The sequence below is a fragment of the Garra rufa genome, chromosome 3 (assembly GCF_049309525.1).
Source record: "Garra rufa chromosome 3, GarRuf1.0, whole genome shotgun sequence".
Lineage (NCBI taxonomy): Eukaryota > Metazoa > Chordata > Actinopteri > Cypriniformes > Cyprinidae > Garra > Garra rufa.
In genome coordinates, this window is record NC_133363.1 from 35,871,512 (window position 1) to 35,886,886 (window position 15,375).

The following is a 15,375-nucleotide window of genomic DNA, read 5'->3' on the forward strand; positions in this document are numbered from 1 at the left end:
AGTCTTTCATCATAATAGCATTTCAGTCACCATGAGTTTAGTCTTCACGGCTGAGTCCGCTTGAGGAGGGGTTTGAGCAACCTGTTTTCTTCAGATGCTCATTTCAAGCAGCACTGAGTCACAGGAGGAGAGAGCGAACGAGAGAGAAAGCTCATCTCTCCACATGACCCGTGTGAAAGTCATAGAGAAGCCTTTTGCACTTTAAAAGGGGACGATTCAATTTCACATCTCAATGAACACCTTCAAATCAATTACGCAAGAAGACCCTACTGTATAATAACTAAATATAGCTATTGTTGTCCCAAATGCTCATCTTCCAGAGACTAGATACAAGCATTCATCATGGCAAACAATGAGAGAGGGCCAGAATGAATGTTATGGAAACAGATTAATCCGCTCAGTGCCAGAATGATCAGGATGGGGTGGGGAGAACTGCTGGGAACAGGAAGATAGACCCAGTCCATATGGTGCCTGCAGAGAGAGAGAGCGAGATACACAGACACAGAGCAAAACAGAATGGTCATTTGTGTTAAAACACAAACATTGTAAAGTGGAGTAGCTAACAAAATCAGTCTATTACTCTGTGTAAAATGTCTCTCCTCAGGGACTCTGAGTAATGACTATGATTATGTGCAGAGGTGTGAAATTACCACACAGTTGTGGCAAAACTAAAATATATGCATATGCATACATATGCAGGATTAATGCATCCAGCCGTTTTCATGTTGAGTAAGTGCCCATAAACACATGCATATTCACAAAATGTGATTATAAGAGATCATCATGTCTGGTTTGGCTTGCTCTTAAACAGATGTTTGCTCATGTACACACAGGCAACACCCCCTGGAGTCTCCCTATTGATAGTCCTTCCAGAATGGCTGTTCGTTCGTGTGCTCCAGAGCCCCCCAATCAGCTTGCAGCACCCCGATTGCTCTTAAATCCTCCAATGACTGTATTGGAGAGTGTGTGTGTGTGTGTGCGCGTGTGTGTGTGTGTGTGTGTGTGTGAGTGAGAGTGTGCGCGCATGAATGTGTGGGTGTGTGCTGCACCAGACATCAGCAGCAGGTTGAGAGCCGACACACAGAGGAAGCAAGAGAGAGAAGAAAAGAATAAGGGGGAGAAAGAAAAAGAGAAAGAGACACTCCTTCATTCACTCCTCTGAGAGAACTTCAAGACAGCTTCCTGCAGCTCTGACCGCACAGGTAAGGACAACAGCATGAGGATGTGGCTTCTCTTTATCTCTGTCTATCTTGTGATGCAGTGGCGATCGCACCCCACCGCTTTGTATTCGTCTTTTATCTGATCGGCGTAAACACTCCATCAGAGGTGCAAACTCTTGTAGCTCTTTGTGCTGCATGCTGTCACTGTCATTATATGACCATACGAGATGAGGGGAATTGATCTACTTTTGTGATGATGCTCTCCAGTTCTCTGTGATGCTGACGTTGCTATTGTTGAAAATAGCAGAGAGCAGAGCTGCAACAGAGGTAAACCTTTGGCTGAACGCTTTGAAAACAGCACACGTGGGGTTGATACTGACAAAGCCAGGTCATACGCTCTCTGCGCTCATATCTACACCACCTCGGGACAGCGCGAGCTGGGGAGAGAGACAGAGAGGGGCTCTTTGTTGCTGATAGTGATCTGATACAGATCTGCACTGCCAGGGAGATTTCCCCGAAGACACTAAAAACCCATTCAGCTTGCGCATATATGTGCGTGTGGAATCAGAAACTGCCTGCTGTCCAGTCCTGTCAAAGTGAATATTTACACAGATCAACTCATTAAAATTGTATGAAATGACTTATCTGGCTTTCCGATAAATGTCGGTTTCTCTATTTATAGATCTTAGCATGTAGGTTAAGATAGAGGAAGGGATGTTTCCATGGCAAAATTCAAACACTAAAGCACCATGCACTTCTATTCACACCGTATGTCAAAGACGTTTTATTGTGCAAGCATCACTGTAAATGAAAACACTAATTAGCATTGATTCACATCCGCAGCATGTTTAATTGGATGTGTGGAGAGGGAATGCATACAGTCCATTGCAAGGACACAAAACACTGATTTTATTATAGAATTATACATCATCATTTCTTAGCTCTATAAAGTTACTTTAAATATTTGTAACCTTTTCAAGTGCAGAATGGTGTATTTATTTGAGAAATGGTGCATTGTTATTAACAGAGCTGGGTAGATTACTACTTACAAATTGTAATCCATTACTGATTTCAAATTACATGACAAAAATTGTAGTTAGTAATGCAATCCATTACATTACACATTTTAAGTAATGTAATCAGACTACTTTTAGATTACTTTTGACCTAACTCGCTTATCACATTGATTTAAATAGATAATCTTGTGCCATACTGATATAAAAAAATACAAAGAGTAAGAAAATAGTAAGAAACGATCGTTTCTTTTTCTAAAAAATTAAAGTTTATATACTTTTTAACCTCAAACGCACGTCTTGAACTCGTCGATCCTCTATGTTGATCCTGCATCACTGCAGACGTACCGACCCAGTGTTCGCAAAGTGAACATGCAAAGAAGATCAAACACCCTTAACAAAAAAGGTAGATGGGTTTTTCAACATACCCTAATGTGTCTAGAACTGGAAAAAACAGAGTTCAGGCAGAGCAAGACAAAATGAGCGTTTGAGGTTAAAAAGTATATAAATTGTAATAAAAAAACTATAATTTTGCTGAATACTTTTTCCTCAGCTGGGATCATTTTGAAAGTTCAAACTCGGGACACCATAGAAGTCCACTATATAGAGAAAAATCCTGAAATGTTTTCATTTCTTTATGACTGAAGAAAGGAAGGCATAAACATCTTGGATGACAAGGGGGTGAGTACATTATCTGTACATTTTTGTTCAGGAAGAGAACTTATCCTTTAACAACATGAAGTGCATTAAACAGTATATTACGTCAAGGTTTCCCAAAATGGTGTTTGTGAAGGAACTGCAGGGGGTTTATGAGTTTCATGCATAGCTAATAATTAGTTAAATCATTCAAATTAAAATTTGTTTACCTGCATGTCATGTGACCATAACCCACATCAGAGAACCAATGACCATGCAAATTTGATACTTAAAGGAACACTCCACTTTTTTTGGAAATAGGCTCATTCTCCAACTCCCCCCGAGTTAATAAGTTGATTTTTACCATTTTGAAATCCATTCAGCCGTTCTCCTGTTCTGGCGATAACACTTTTAGCATAGCTTAGCATAGATCATTGAATCCTATTAGACCAATAGCATCGCGTTCAAAAATGACTAACGAGTTTCCATATTTGTTGTATTTAAAACTTGACTCTTCTGTAGTTATATCGTGTACTAAGACCGGTGGAAATGCAAAGCTGCGAGTTTCTAGGCTGATAAGATTAGGAACTACAATTCCATTCCGGCGTAATAGTCAAGGAAGTTTGCTGCCGAAGCAGGCAGAGTATTATCAGAAATGAGTTCCCAGCTAGTTTAGCATTTGCACATGTGCTGCGTGATATTACTGCTCCTGCTTCGGCCATATTACGGCAGCAAACTTCCTTGACTATTACGCTGGAATGGGAGTGTAGTTCCTAATCTTATCAGCCTAGAAAATTGAAGCTTTGCAATTCCACCGGGAGTTGGAGAATGAGCCTATTTCCAAAAAAAGTGGAGTGTTCCTTTAATTATTAAAATTATTAAAATTTTAGGGGGACTTCAGGTAAATATATTAGGTGAAAATGATCAGATGGCAAAAAAGTTTGTAAATTTAAATTTAAAAGACAGAACGCCTTCCAAAGACATAGAAATACATGGTTAAATAACCTACCTAATAAAAATCTATGTGTTATCAGTAGTTGATGCAATTTTGAAACACTTCGTAGTTCGTAAACCTGAAATGATTTTCGTAAATCTGGTCGAATGCTGTGTAGCCACCTCACTTGAAAACTTTTTAAATGTATATAGGAAAGGTGAAAGGTGTATATTTTAGAAAGGTGAAAAAGAAGAATTAGTGCAAATCAATAAATTATGAATAATTTATTGCTATTGTGTAAATAATATGTAATCAAGTAATCCATAAAAAAGTAACTGTCTGATTACAAGTATTTTAAAATGTAACTTAATGTTATTACATGTACTTAATTTTTGGAATCTGTTTACGTAATCCAGATTATATGTAATCTGTTGCTACCCAGCTCTGGTTATTAAGGACAGTGAAATGATTTTTGCTTGTAGCATTGAGATGAGTAATATCCTAGTCTGAGTGAGAGGTATTATTATTTGTTTATTTCACGTTAGGCTGTGCATGACGTATTTTGCTGTTGTCTAACAGAAGAGGTGTTGTTGTGTTTTTATTGGCAGCAGGTTGTTCATACGCTGGGTCATTACCCATGTCACAGATGACAGATTACACACACACATATAGGGCAGCAGGCGAGCCGTGCCGTCACACAGCTTTATTCAATTTGACTGCTGCAGATTACACGGAAATATCGAAGCATGAAAAATATTCAAATTGATAGTAGTTCAATTACAACCACTTCGTAGTCTAATGGAATGCTGTAACAGTGGAGAATGACTGATTCTGTCTGTCACCGGGAGTTTCGGGAGACGCCAGCTGTCGGGTTCAAGCCCTCATTACACTCGCAGAGTTGTGCCTGTCATCGTCCCAATATTTAAATGGCTCCTCACTTGTCTTTCATATTCCTCCTGTTCTACTTCTGTCGTTGATTATAAAACCGTATCCATTTCTTTCTCTGTCTTATCTCCAGCACCTATATCCTAAAGACTGCTGCATTTTGTCTGTGTGTGTTTGAGAGTGTGCTGCCAGAATAGAGGGTGTGTGTGTGGGGCTTTGGCTGAATGGTTCACTGAAAGTGGCAGTATCAGAGTGTGGTACCAAAGGCTGTTAGGGAAAGAGAGAGGGAGAAAGAGAGAGGAGATAACTGGGCCCTGGAGCACACGCTCACAGGCGCTGCACTCTTTAGAGTATGTGCCGATACTCCACAGACCCTCATTAAACACCACAGCCGTGTCACACACGCTGCCCCTCACGCGCTGAGTGGAGTTTCACAAGCAAACTGAGGCCAAGTGTGTCCACTCCTCTTTACCTGCAATCGCATTTTGCTTTAAATCACTTTAGTGCTCCTGTTGATGGATGTTTCCTGTGATAAAAGCAATTGTATCCACAGTTTGGAGTATCAATAATGTATCACTTCTCTCAGCAAAAGCTCTGTGAATGCTACAGGCCACCTAGTATCAGTCTATGGGGAAATGTCCATTGGTGTCTCTCTGTGACGTAAGGGGGTATTTACACTTTCTGACCCGGCATAGGTGCAACTGACATGTTTAAAGAACAGAAAGGTAGTAAGGACATAAAATATTAAACTGTTAAAATAGTCTATGTGACATCAGTGGTGCAACCAAAATTTTATGAAGCTACAAGAATACTTTTTGTGCCCAAAAGACTCTATTCAACAATTTCTTCTGTTCCATGTCAGTTTTCAACACGTGTTTACGAGAGTACAATGACGTTTGCATGTGGTGCTGCTGACATAGAACGTCAATGTGCTGTGCCTTGTTTACTAATAGATGAAGATGCATGCTGTATAAAACAATCTTCATAAACAGAAGATTTTTTGCCCAGCCTTACTTATTGAGCCAGAATGTACAGACAATGAAGATGAGATGGATGTTCTACGTCAGAACGCCTGCATTACATGCATGCGTCGTGGTATTCTTGTGAACACGCGTAAAAGACATGGAAGAAGAGCTTGGAATTGATTCCTAAAAGAATTGTTTCTGAGGCATTAGGAATTGAGATCCAATTCCAAAGGTTGAAATCGATCCCATCAAGGGGAATCGACTCCTCATCCAGAGCTGTTTTCAGTTCAACAAAGCTTATCTGGGTGCCTCTCAAACGGAATGCTGCATCGAAGGCTGCTATGTCATCAAACGTCCCTGAATGTTGATTCACAGAAATAAACGGAATGAAAATGAGTCAGCTGAGCTTAGCTGTGAGTTCGTTTGATGCAGCCTTTCGTTTGAGAAGCACTCATTAATTTGCTTCTTGCTTGCTAATAGTGTATAAAAGTCTGATTCATTTCCACAAAAAGTTTATTTTGGAAAGATCATTATTTTACGGTGAAACTGGTTTATGTTGTCCACAATTTTGAGTACTGCATGAGAGAATATATCATGACATTATTGAGTGTCTTGATATTATTTCCATCTTTCTATCAGCCAATGATAATTCTGAAAGAAAACGCCAAGAGCACAGATCAGTGGCAAAGAGCGCATCTAATTGACAGATAAACCACAAGCACTTATATCAGTGTTGTTGTTAATGTTCTGGTTATTTTGTACAGTTTGTAATTTTTTTGTACAAAGCATACAGTTAAAGTAAACATCATTCAGCTGAACTGTGCACATATATTTTAGACAATTTTTTTAGATTTTAAACAATAAACGCATGTCCACTACTTTTTTATCCTGGAGTAATGGCCAGAGGTGTAAAAAGTACTCAAAAATTTTACTCAAGTGAAAGTACAGATACTCAGTGAAAATTTTACTCAATTAAAAGTACAAGTATCTGGCCAAAAACATACTTGAGTAAAAGTAAAAAAAGTACTTTAAATTATACTCAAGTATTGAAAAAGTAAAAGTACTTTTTTTCTGACAGACATACAGAACTAAGTGTTTTAGACTCAACACAAGTGTATGGGACATCCAAAAAATGACACTTCAAGAATTATACACAAAGTGAAAATGACAGTAATTTATGCAACCCCTGTTAATGAATCAGGGTCTTCTTAAGTGAAACGAAGAAGAATACAAATACTAATATTTTAAGCTTGACCATCGTGTTCCCTTTGGGTGGTTTCTAAATGGTCCTGTCCCCTTGCATTACTAAAATGTTTTTGCTTGTGTTCATCCAAAGAAAGAAAGTCATAAACATCTGGGATGACAGAGGTTCAGTAAATGGTGAGATAAAATGTATTTTTAGGTAAACTATCCCTTTGAAGAGCAAGATGTGATGCAGAGGCTAGAAACATGTTCTAGACAGAATACAAGAATGTGTTGAATTAATGAGGCGAGTCATAGAATTAAAACATAAAACATTAACTTTTTGCAAGGCCACTTTTTTGTGTTTTCTATTGAACGTCACTGTCTAAAAGGATAATTAATCTTTTAATTGTTTCTTTGGGACATTTAGGGTTTTTTTTCTCAGCAAATACTGATAATAATTCTCTGTGACTAATTAGATTAATTAATGAGCAAATAATGTAATTATTAAGATTAAAAAATATTAATTCCTATTCAAAGTGTCATATAATTACATATTGTAAATACAACCTATCCACTATCTGGTAAGAACAAGACTAAACATGAATTACAATAAATTTAACATACAATGTTTATTTAAATATTTTTTTGGAGATTTGTAACATTTTTTTTTTTTAAATCCCACAAAAATATTAATTGTATATAAATTCTTATCACTGATTTTATTTGCACTCAGTGTTGTACATTCAGCTAATTTATTACACAGCTAACGGCTCTATAAAAACAGAGCGAATAATGAATAAACTTTTTTTGGGGAACACGCAATTTTGCCACGTCAATATGTTTCCTCAGATTTGATCCTCAGCCATTTACCTGATAAAAGTCATAACTAAAGTAGCAATGTGTGTGCTTGATGCATGAAAACACTGATCATTGATTGTCACATCAGGCATGCACGTTTGAGCTTCTGTTAACCATATTTACTGTGGATAAGAAAAAATAAAAATGTAATGTACTTTTTAAGATGAAATAAAATTGTAAGGAGTAAAAAGTACTGTTTTTTCTTCAGAAATGTAATCAAGTAAAAGTACAAGTAGTCAGTTTAATTTGTACTTGAGTAAAGTACAAATCCCCCGAAATAATACTTAAGTACAGTAATCAAGTAAAATTACTCAAGTATTTTACACCTCTGGTAATGGCGAAATGAGATTCCTCTAATCTAAAACACAAGAATTGAAAAATAATTAAAAACAACAGCGAGGAATTGATTCTTGGAATCAAATCCCATCGATTCCAGAACCAGTAATCGGAATGGGACTCAATTCCAAAAATTTCAGAATCGAACAGCCCTACAAGGAAGAGAAGAAATTGTTGAAGTCATTTTAGTTTTCTTTCCGCATAAAAAGTAATCTTGAAACTTCATAAAACTAAGGTTGAGCAACTGATGTCACATGGACTATTTTAACAATGCCCTTACTACCTTTCTGGGCCTTGAATGTATCATTTGCATTGCTATCTACACAGGGTCAGAAAGCTCTCGGATTTAATCAAAAATATCTTAATTTTTATTCCAAAGATGAATGAAGGTCTTATGGATTTGAAACGACATGAGTGTGAGTAATTAATGACAGAATTTAAATTTTTGGGTGAATTATCTTTTAATATGTTTTATACAGCTAGAAGTTTACATGAAGCAAAAACGATCTTCTCTATTGTGACAGATATCCAAGTGAAACACCTTCTTGAACGAGATATAATGTAAGGTGGGACATGATTTTGTCTGATTTGGATTTGATTGGATCGTTGAAATTGATTGATTGGATTATTGTCATTTGCTAATTGCTGCAATTTCATGTGAGTGACAGGTTTCTGGAGGCGAGGGATTATTAGCCAGTTTTTCACATCGCATCAGAGAAGAGAAAAGATGTCTTAGTGAGAATGCGGGAAAATTATTATTTTTGTTTAAGGATAACAAGACCATGTGAATAAAAAAATATAATGATGTGCACAGATAAATCATTTAGAATAAATAAGGTCACTTTAAAAGCCAAAAAAGAGGTCTGATCATGAAAAGACCAAGCTCTGAGATGCATGCAAAATACAAGTCAGACAACAGTGAATCTTGTTCAGTCCACATATGTAAAATTCACTCCTCACAAACGTTTGATGTCAGAATTGATGAGGCCTGTTTACACCAACACAAATGTTCTGTCTTTTTCTCTTTTACCATGTTTCAAAGAAGCCAAATGAAATCATACAAATAGTAACAAACACAAGCAAACATGGGGAATCCATAAATGCATTAAAATGCATATTAGGCACTTTTGATCTCAGCGGTTGCATATAGACATTTTGTGTTTTTGCTTCACTGAGCTGAAGGGTTTACTCTGCGTGTTCTCAGAGGACGTTGCAGTTCAGCATTCGGTGAGGAAAAAGGTGTAGCTGAAAACACAAGAAAGGCATTGACAAATATTGATGTCTCCTTCCCCAGTGTTCAGATTGTTAGGGCATGAAAGCATTGCTTAGCTAAAAATAGAGATCAAACAACAGTAGGAAAACGTTATTTTGTTGTTGTTATTAACCCCCAGCACATGTTAATATCCTGTAAACATTCAGTCAAACATTAAATGTTAAACAAGTATGCAATCAGTAGTAAATGCTCTCAGGAGGTTTCATGAATGGTTTACATGATACCAAGTCACTGAGTTTGAAACAGATGAAGAATTTGAATCACAATCATATAAAATCAAACATTTCTTAAGTAAAACATGGGCTAGTTAATTGTTTTCAGCTCAGCTAAGATAATATTTTTGGAAAATCCTATCGTAACCACCTACACATGCTGATTTACTCAGGCGTTTCACATGAATATTCTTAAACTGTTCAAATACCAAACAGAAAGCTTGCTCTCTATTTTTAGCGTGGCTTAGCTCAGTGTTTCATCCGTGAAACAGAAGTTCAGCTTCTCTGGCATCTCAAGAGATCTCATTAAGAGCAAAAACCTCTTTGCATTTTATTCTCTTTTCATTTTTATTCATATTTCAATGTGGCTGAGAGATGATGAGCTCCATCCATCATTAAATCAAACGGGAGCTTCTGATTTAAGCTTTAATGTCGTAATACATGCAGGAGGCACCGTAAACAGTATAATCTGTATCGTATGGATGTTAAAGTCTATTAAGAAGAAAGAAACTTAGAAACATACAGTAGCATTGCAGATTGTGTGGGACGGTTGTTCCAGTAGTGTGGGCGACGGTCTAGTAAAACAGGAAAACAAGGCCGTGTTGCTCCATTATGGATCTCTGAATTTGTTGATTTGGTGTTTTAGAGAAACAGTATGAAGGGTATATAAGAGCATTGTATTGACACAATAGTTACCAGGTGTCTTGCAATATACACTGCTCTCCACGCAGGCACACACTCCTATGGGGCGTAGATCAGCCAATGGAGGGCTGGCGATATCTGCGTCACAATAAGAGGAGCTGAATGCAGCCAAGCTCATTTGCAGTCTACGTGCAAATCTATAACAATCACTATCCAGCCCTTTTAATATGAATCATTTGAGCACAACAAATGGAGTCACTTCGAAGCAGCTCTCTTGATTTAAATAAAAATGTTTCGGAAATGCATTTTAATACCCACTTTTTGTACTCTATTTGTATTGTCACCATGATATTAGATACACTACAAAATGGGGTGAAACTTTGCACTGGGGTTTGGGGATGGGACCCCCTGAAACCTGTGCAGGACTGATCTAAAATTTCAGTCACAGTGTTCTGTCACCTCCAGCGTTCAGCTGTGATGTGCTGATCCAGTGTGTGTCCTATTACCGCTTATCTCGAGGGAAAAGAGAGAGGGTCTGATAATACAGCTCTCATCCTGCTGTATCTACTAAAGGCACTGATCTGTTCTGTTTTGATCCCACCTCCCGCTGGCACTTGTGTGCATAATGATTGCTCTTTTTTTGGAGCTGATGTTTCAGGAACGTATCATTTACAAGCTTAACTGATTTAAATGAGAGTGTTAAACTGTTTTTGTTTATGTTAACGGCTTTGTGGTGATAATTAACAGAGCTGTTTTATTATTCTTTATTCCCTCTGCAGTTAAAATGCTGCCTGGTACCAGGCCCCTGCTGCTGTGTGTGCTGTGTCATGTGACCACGGCATGGGCGTTCGCCCGCATGTCTGACGCCACGGAGCTGCGGTCCGCGTTCTCAGTGGCACGTACCAGTAGCATGGAGGGAGGTCCGAAGATGGTTATCACATTCGACAAGGTGTATGTCAACATCGGTAGCGATTTTGATCCGAAGGCTGGCTTATTCCGCTGCAGGATTCCAGGCGCGTACTATTTCTCTTTTACGGTGGGGAAGTTCCCACGTCGAGACCTGTCGGTCATGCTGATGAAGAACCGCAATGAGGTTCAGGCGATTGTCTACGACGAAAATGCCGGAGAAGAGCGGAAGGTGCAGAGCCAGAGCGCTATGCTACAGCTTGATTTCGGAGACACCATTTGGCTTCGTCTTCATGGAGACCCTCGCTACGCTATCTACAGCAACACGGGTCATTACACCACCTTCAATGGTTACCTGATTTACCCTGATGTGTTTGGCTACCAAGAACCCACACACAAAAGTCATGACATTGAGCATGAACCACCGAAAACCAGTGATCACTCACTGTCTGAGCACGAAAATACAATTACCAAAGACAGTGCTGTGAGTATGAAAGAAGAGAAACAGGATGAAGAGATAAAAGAGGAGGGCGGAAGAGATGGAGAGGAGGAAGACGACGACCAGCGGTCGGCATTCTCAGTGGGCCGCACTCAGAGTATTGTGGGAGTGGATCAAGGATACCCTGAGCACCAGCCCATCATCTTCGACACAGAGTTTGTCAACATCGGCAACGACTTCAACTTGACCTCTGGTGTATTCAGATGCAGAGTAGCAGGAGCCTATTACTTCTCCTTCAATGCTGGCAAGCTCCCTCATAAGACCCTGTCAGTGAAGCTGATGAAGAACCATTTGGAGGTACAGACCATGATCTACGACGACAGCGACACTGAGAAGGCCCTGCAGAGCCAGAGTCTGATGTTGTCACTGCAGGCTGGAGATACTGTCTGGCTCTACAGCCACCAGAGGGATGGATTTGGTGCTTACAGTAATCACGCCAAGTATATCACTTTCACTGGCTTCCTGGTGTATCCCGAGCTCCACCGAAGCCTTCCTCAGCAGCAGAAACCAGATAAGACACTGTAGGCCAGCCAAGGAGCCAGTCAGTCTGGGTCTTTAGGAAGGTAAGAGTTTGAAAATGTGAGTTCCCTACACACAATCTACTACACTCTAGAGATTGTATGTCACTCATCAACTCCTGTGGTTTGCTTCTCCAGATTGCATATTACAAAATCTATCCAGCTCTTGTTTTTTACCCTCTTTATCTACTTTCAGGAAGAAACAACTAAGTCAAGCAAGCAGCACCTGTAGCAATTTGGTTAAACAAGGCCTCTGCTCAGCATCCCTAAAGTCGCCATGAAACGGAAATTGCGATCATCTTTTCTTCCCTATCGTGACAGGTTCTCAGATGAGAAAAAAAAAGTAGGGCAGCACTTGATTTTGTCCGTCGGGAAATGATTGGATCGTTGTTCTTAGCTAATTGAGCCATCTCATTTGAGTGACAGGTTGCTGGATTATTGCCCAGATGGCACTTAAGGAAGGATGCTATTGGAAAGGGACATTAATGTTTTTGACTAAGAATTACAATGGCACATAGCATTTTTTTGAAAAGTATATGCATGGATAATTCATTTGTAACAAATATGTCAACACTGCATAAAAAAAGAAGAATTTAACATTTTTATTTCATGGTGACTTTAAAGGGATAGTTCACCCAAAAATGTAAATTATGTTTTTAATTACTCACCCTCATGTCGTTTCAAACCTGTAAGACCTTCGTTCATCTTCGGAACACAAATTAAGAAACCTACCTGATCTCATGATGAAAACATACCTGTGGGAAATTGTACGCAAAACACAAAATACATACCAATAAGCACATATCACTGCAGTTTCCAACAGAAACTGCACTTGTAATAGTTTTAATACAAGCTTGCTTAGTAGCTCTACCGTTATGGAATGTGGAATTCTTAGGTGCGATTCCCATGAAAAACATGACTCACGATGAAAGAGCTGAAAGATGAGAGATCGAAAAACAAGCTAAAACAACATGCTTGCAAATGTTTTTTAATGTCACATTCGCTTTTGTTCATACTATCAGGTAGGTTTTGGTGTAGTGCAGATGGTACGTTATTTTAAAACGTCACAGAGAATTAGAGTTATAGCGTCACTCAATGGACATTTCAAGTCAGAACTGCGGTGACATGTACAAAACTAACGTCCCATAAAATGTACCATATGTACATATGGGGAAAAACTCTTTTGGTGCCACTCAGTGGACATATCACATCGAATATGTCACGAAACGTACATAGCGGTTCGCATTTTGCTTCTTGTGGAAACGTTCACCACAGGCCACATGTCTGTTTTTGTCATGAGAACAGGTTCACAGCAATGCAACTGACACATTCAAGGCCCAGAAAGGTAGTAAAGGACATTGTTAAAATAGTCCATGTTACATCAGTAGGTCAACCATAATGTTAAATAATAAATAATATGATATGAAATTATAAATAATGTTGAATTAGTTAGATTACAAGTGTCAAAATCTTCAGACATGTTTACAAAGATTGTTGTATATACACTGTGTGTCTTCTTTTGCTTGTAAACAAGGCAAGCTTGTAGCTTCATGAGATTACTTTTGAACCACTGATGTCACATGGTCCACGGACTATTTTAACAATGTCCTTACTACCTTTCTGAACCTTGAACATCTCAGTTGGATTGCTGTCTATGCAGGTTCAGAAAGCTCTCGATTTTCATCAAAAATATCTTAGTTTGTGTTCTCAAGATGAACGAAAGTCTTACAGGTTTAGAACAACATGATGGCGAGTAATTAATAACAGAATTTTAATTTTTGGGTGAACTATCCCTTTAAAGCTTCGGATGCTGAGATCTCACAATAACATAATGAGAAAATACAAAAAGGTATAACAAATATAAATAATTGGTAAAATAAAAAAATAAATACATAATTTAAAAAATATGTAATTAATAAAAATCAATATAAAACATAAAATACAACTTGCCTGAATGATCTGAAATTCTGAGCACTAAAGCACCTATCTCTACAGAGCCAGTTCCTTAAAGAGCTCTAACTCAAAACTGTGTTTCAGTATTATTATTAAATGCATGCACATTTCAAATAAGAAATTTTGTTGTCTTTGAAGCTTTTGCACGAACGATTTGCACGAGAGCACCGTCTTCTGCTTTTTTAATGTATTATTTTCAGTGTAAAATCAGTGTTTATGGCACAAAAAAAGGTTAACAACGTCATGTAGTCAAATTCATGTAGTCAGTCAATAATCAGTCTCGTTTCTGAACAGCACTACACATTAAAACTGAGGACCGCTTCTGTAAATGTACTATGTTTGGACAGAAACTTGGCCAAACATGGTGCAGGCTGACAGCTTCCAAAGGAACAATGATTTTATTCACTGCCAAATACATTTACAGTACACCAACTGATGATTTTTGGAAGCTGTTCAACAAAAATTGATGTCTATATTTTGGAAAAAAAATCTATCAAAGATGTCGATCAGTTTGTATAATTCGTCTGGTTTATGTGTATAACGGCCATAAAAATGTATTTAGTTGATAAAGCATATGTAATATGAAGTGCACAATTCCAAACTGTAAATACCTCTGTGTTTTTTATCCATTTCTATATAAGTGAACGTTTGCATTTCTAATTCTGTGCCTGGTTTTATGTACTTTTCTGTATGGGTTTAATCCGATAAATACATTTTGTGAAAGAGTGCTGGATAAGCTTTTCAATGTTTGTGCAGTATGAGCTACTTTGTTACGTACCGTAAAAGTGGTTTCAGTGTATGCTGGATTCTTATTGTGGAAGAAGCCAGTCCTCAGAAGCAAACCAAATAAAAACTCTGAATGTAAACTCTTTCGTTTGTCTTGAATTTTTCATTAGTGTAATTACATCTACAGTGCTGTCACTCCTACCAATTATATTTTAACCTGTAGAAGGATTTTTCTATGATGAATAAACGCAATAAAGCATTCAGATAATTGAATCAAGTGAACATTTGAAAATCCTTTCTAAAAAAAATTTTTAACTACCTAAATCGGCTGAGGTATTTAATTACCTTAAAGGTGACATATCATGAAAATCTGACTTTTTCCGTGTTTAAATGTTGTAATTGGGTACCCAGTGCATCTACCAACCCAAAGAAAAACATGAAGGACAACTAACTTTTATTTTAGTAAGCCTTTTACTCCAAGCATGTGAAAAAATGAGCCGCTCAGATTTTGTTCCCCCTGTGATGTAGAAAGGGGATCTTAAAAAGGTGGTTATAGATATATAAATATGGTTTAAAACGTATGATTTCAGCATGATAGACATGATAATCAAAATCAAAATTTTGGCAGAGTATCTGAGTCAGAGCTTTAAAGGCACAGCCCTATTCTGGAAAAA

General features: G+C 37.9%; 1 protein-coding gene across 2 annotated transcripts; it reads left to right on the top strand.

Annotated features, from left to right (window-relative positions):
• The first annotated feature begins 1,006 nt into the window (after nt 1–1,006).
• Nucleotides 1,007–14,841, top strand: c1qtnf4 (C1q and TNF related 4). 2 transcript variants are annotated; one of them, XM_073836035.1, is made up of 3 exons: nt 1,007–1,202; nt 10,879–12,067; nt 12,219–14,841. In XM_073836035.1, the coding sequence occupies exon 2, from the start codon at nt 10,884–10,886 to the stop codon at nt 12,027–12,029; it is 1,146 nt and encodes a 381-aa protein (XP_073692136.1). In that variant the 5' UTR covers nt 1,007–1,202; nt 10,879–10,883; the 3' UTR covers nt 12,030–12,067; nt 12,219–14,841. The 2 variants fall into 2 exon arrangements, with proteins under 2 accessions (XP_073692136.1, XP_073692135.1); XM_073836034.1 differs by having other exon boundaries at nt 10,879–14,841.
• Nucleotides 14,842–15,375: the final 534 nt, after the last annotated feature.